The sequence below is a fragment of the Palaemon carinicauda genome, chromosome 1 (assembly GCF_036898095.1).
Source record: "Palaemon carinicauda isolate YSFRI2023 chromosome 1, ASM3689809v2, whole genome shotgun sequence".
In the NCBI taxonomy this organism is placed as follows: domain Eukaryota; kingdom Metazoa; phylum Arthropoda; class Malacostraca; order Decapoda; family Palaemonidae; genus Palaemon; species Palaemon carinicauda.
In genome coordinates this window covers 43,254,334-43,259,333 of record NC_090725.1, presented here as the reverse complement: position 1 = coordinate 43,259,333, position 5,000 = coordinate 43,254,334, and the positions used below count along the sequence as shown (strand labels likewise).

Genomic DNA, 5,000 nt, shown 5'->3' with positions numbered 1-5,000 from the left:
TATATATATATATATATATGATAGATTATAACATGAAAGTTTATCTCCCAGTGAAATCTAGCTTTTAGAGTATAGTTAAAGGTCTAAAATGGTCTAAAAGAAAGTAAGAGATTAGTGAAGTGAAAATGAACTGTAGATGTTAAGAAAGCAACATTGTAGTCCTGAAGTAAAATCTTATAAACAATGATGAGTTGCATATTAATCTATCTACTGGAAGGAAATTGATTAACATTGGGATTACTCAAGGTTCTTTATATATAATCGTAGGATGAGGGGATTATTTATTCAGGATAAATAAGAGTTATTATTGTTAAATATTTCAGTTGATAATATTTTGCCTCCTGAAAATTCGTAATATATATGAAAATCTTGATTTCGCACCAATATTCAAATTTTTATCCTTTAAGGCTGATGAGAATGAACGAAGGAGGCCTAATAAAAAGATGGGAAAAGATTGAGGACGAGCGAATAGCCGTGGAATCTGCTCCAAATAAAGGAGTAACTAAGATTGTAATTACTCTCACTCATCTTCAGGTAAAACTCCATGTCTTCTTCCCCACAGTTATCCTTATATTAAGGGGTCGGTTGCCTGATGCGGCCTCTCCAATGCCTTCGATCAAAGGCATCCTCTTCCACCAAAACTCTTCTCTCCACATCATCCTTCACCTTATCTCGCCATTTAATTATCTACCTCCCTCTTGATCTTCTCCCTCTTACAGGTTCCTCCCAAGCCCTCCTCACTCCCTCCCCACCATCCAACCTTAACAAAGGCCCAATCCTTCTCATTCGTGACACTATTAGCCTCTCGGTAATCTTGAATACATCTGTCATTTTTATTTCATAAATTTCCTACCTTTCAAACAGTGATATTCCTATAATCCACATCATCACACTCATCTCTGTTCTCTTAAGCTGTGCTTCCTCTTTTCGTCTTAAAGCTCAAGTTTCTGATCCACACATTAACACTAGTCTTATCACTGTGCTATAGACCTTGACTTTTACCTTGATTGGCCTTTTACTATCACATACTACTTTTGCTACCTCCCTTCACTTGCCCCATGCTACTTTTATCCTATTCTCAACTTCAGTCTCACATCTTCTCTCCTGATTTATAGTAGATCCCACGTATCTAAATTGTGAAATTTGTTTAGTCTTGAATAACCTTTCAGTACACTAAACTCTGAGAGTCCACTACTTCAAGCAGAAACTCATCATAAGGTTTTTCATTTTTTTTTTAATCCTTTTACAATTTCCTGTTACGGTGGAGACATACAGTAATGTTTTTGAGTGAATGACCAGGGTTGTGAAAGGAACTCCCTTATGATTTCAGTCAAAGACAATTATATGAGGTTATATTTCTTTTTTTTTTTGAGTTGTGTGAAAACTTAATATATAAAAGGCTTCATTTGGTAATACACGCATAAAATTACATCATATCATAATGTTTATGAAGCGGTTGCAGAATTCAATGGATCTTAAAGGTTAGAAGGGTAAAGAGGCCTGGACCTCAGTTCCAGTGTCATCTGAAGAGATACACACCAGAATACCAGACAGACAAGCTCAATCCCCTACTGTGGTGCCTAATCACAGCCGTAACGTCACCAGTGAACTTCCTAAACTCACAGTCCCGGGTGAGGATCGATCAGGTGCCATGCGAATGCAAGGCGAACTAGTTTCCAATGTACAAGAATTTTGTCTGATGCTTTCAATATAGTGCATTACTGGTATAAATTGCTTTATAATAGTATCAAAACCTTAAAAACATATAGATAAATAAGTGGGTAGTGATTTGGAAGGTTCTTTTGCATACACACATACACACCCATATGCATACATATATATATATATATATATATATATATATATATATATATATATATATATATATATATATATATATATATATACATTATCATTACTTGCTAAGCTACAACCATAGTTGGGAAAGCAGGATACTATAAGCCCAGGGGGTCCAACAGGGAAAATAGCCAATGAGGAGAGGAATAAAAAGAAAAATAAAGTATTTTAGGAAAAGTAACAACATCAAAATATATATCGCCTATATAGACTTTAACAAAACAAGAGGACGAAAAATTAAATAGAATAGTATGCCCGAGTTTACCCTCAAGCAAGAGAACTATAACCCAAGACAGTGGAAGACCATGGTACAGAGGATATGACACTACCTAAGACTAGAGAATAATGGTTTGATTTTGGAGTGTTCTTCTCCTAGATGAGATGCTTACCATAGCTAAAGAGTCTCTTCTACCCTTACCAAGAGGAAAGTGGCCACTGAACAAGAACAGGGCAGTAGTTAACCCCTTGGGTGAAGAAGAATTGTTAGGCAATCTCAGTGTTGTCGGGTGTATGAGGACAGATCAGAATATGTAAAGAATAGGCCAGATTATTCGGTGTATATGTAGGCAAACGGAAAATTAACCGTAACCAGAGAGAAAGATCCAATGTAGTACTGTCTGGCCAGTCAAAAGATGTCATAACTCTCTAGTGGTAGTATCTCAACGGGTGGCTAGTGTGTATACTTACATACATACATACATACATACATATATATATATATATATATATATATATATATATATATATATATATATATATATATATATATATATATATATATATATACGTGTGTGTTTGTGTGCGCACGTGCACACGTGTGTGTGTGCATGCGCGCACTTGCAGCCATAAACTTTTGAACGTTAACCTATTTAAACCCCAATTTCAAGACTTTCCATAACGTTATTCTCCTTTTCAGGCTGCTTTTTTCCTCATGGCGATTGGCTACATAATTGGGACTTTGGTATTGTTTCTGGAAATTGGTTATTCGCAGTCAAGATTTTGTCCAAAATATGAATGAAGGACAGTTTATTCAAAGTACTGTGTATTACATTATGTGAAAAACCATCTTGTTCCATATTCTTAATAAAATAAACTGTAAAACACATTACAAATCAAGTAGTAGTATTTAGTAGAATGTGTTGATGTCTTCAGACATTTCCATTAACAAAACTTGTAAATTCTCTTAGATATTTATGGAAATTTATTTCAAAAAATTTGAGCTCTATATATATTTGTCTTCAGTTATTTCCATTAGCAGAAGTTATGAATTCTTTCAGATATTTATAGTGACTTATTAAAAAACAATTATAGAAGAATATAATCCTAAAAACAAAATAAAAAAAAATCCTTATTTTTAATACACTCAATTAATAGAATCTCTAAGCTTAAAAGATATATTTTGATTAGTAACATTCCAAATTCGTTCAATTTTCTTACAAAATATCAAATCTACATAAGATTATTTCTTCTATATGCTGTCTAATTATAAAGAATATATTATATCAGATTGTACCTACTTTGACAATATATAACTAAGTAGATAAATGATCAAATAATGCGTTGCTTTTCATTCCCTTGTTTCTTTGCCCATAAACTTCTTAGGTTTCATAAATGAAAGCATATTTAATGTTATTTTTCGTGAATGTGTTGAAGAGGGAAAGAGAAGTGAAGGAAGTGTGACGGTGCCGAGTAAGGGTGTGAACTCAAAGGCAGATTGGAAACGACTGAGTTATTTATTAAGGAACACTCTGCTTTATATACAAAACCTCAAGGCAACAGGACGTGACATGTTCGAGAGACAGACAATGATACAGAGCAAAACCGGAGACATGATCATTCAGGTTCTTTTTAGTGCGAGGGAGGAGCGAAGATACAAGCATAATATATACAAAAGGAATTATGTACAATTGTGTGAAACACGGTTGGTACATGGCTCCCCCCCCCCCTAAAAATGACATACTGTACATGTTAAATAGGGCGCCCTGATCTAGAGAGGCGAACTGTAGGCGGGTCATCTGGCAGAAGATAAGCAGGTTTTAGACGATCAATGGAGACCCAGTCTTCTTTGCCCCGAATGTTTAGGAGGAATGCTTTCGGACTGCGTCGGATCACAAGGAAAGGGCCCGTGTAAGGGGGCGTTAGTGGTGGCTTGCGGGTGTCGTTGCGCAGGAAGACGTGCGTTGCAGAGTGCAAGTCTGTTGGTATGTGATGCTTCGCTGGGGGCTTGTAAGTCTGGCGGCACGGAGTAAATTTTCCCACGACGTAACGTATGCGCTGGAGATCGTCGGAGGAGGCTGTAGAAGGAAAAAACTCGGCCGGAACGACCAACGGGTCGCCATACACCACTTCGGCTGCCGAGACTTCGAGGGTGTCTTTAGGAGTGGTCCTTAGTCCAAGGAGGACCCAGGGAAGCTGAGTAAACCAGTTGCAATCCTTGCAATGGGACATCAAAGCTGCTTTGAGGGTGCGATGAAAACGTTCAACCATTCCATTGGCAGCGGGGTTGTAGGCCGTTGTCTGATGTAGGGTGATGCCCAAGAGATTCGCTAATGAAGTCCACAATTGAGAGGTGAAAGTGGTTCCCCTGTCAGAAGTAATATGCTCAGGGATACCGAATCTTGAAATCCATCCAGAGAGTAAGGCAGATGTACATGAGGCGGACGTTGCAGTTTCCATGGGAATGGCTTCAGGCCAACGAGTGGAGCGGTCGATGACGGTAAACAGGTAACGATGTCCTTGTGATGTGGGTAGGGGGCCTACAACGTCGACGTGAATGTGTGCGAAACGACGCTGAGGTTGAGGAAAGGTGCCCACTCCTGAATCCGTGTGTCGATGTACTTTGGAAGTTTGGCAAGAAGTACAGGCACGGACCCAATCCTTAGCATCCTTAGAAATGCCGTGCCAAATGAACTTTGCCTTCAGCAGCTGTTCAGTAGAACGGCACGAGGGATGTGAAAGGCCGTGGATGAAATCAAACACCTGTCGGCACATGGGAGCAGGAATCCAAGGTCGCGGTCTACCAGTACTGACGTCACAGAGGAGGGTGGTGTTGGATTCTTCGAGGGGAAAATCCTCCCAACGGAGGGACGTGCAGGATGTCCTACAAGCTTGATACTCTGGATCCTGTCGTTGGGCTTCAGCCA

At 38.5% G+C, this 5,000-nt stretch overlaps 1 protein-coding gene across 1 annotated transcript in view; it reads left to right on the top strand.

Annotated features, from left to right (window-relative positions):
* The window catches only part of LOC137640999 (glutamate receptor ionotropic, delta-2-like), a 22,088-nt gene extending 19,083 nt beyond the window's left edge, over window positions 1-3,005 (top strand). The window contains exons 13-14 of the mRNA XM_068373473.1: window positions 408-534; window positions 2,774-3,005. Coding sequence (XP_068229574.1) covers window positions 408-534; window positions 2,774-2,875 — 229 coding nt within the window. The 3' untranslated portion in view covers window positions 2,876-3,005. The remainder of the gene's footprint in view (window positions 1-407; window positions 535-2,773) is intronic.
* Window positions 3,006-5,000: the final 1,995 nt, after the last annotated feature.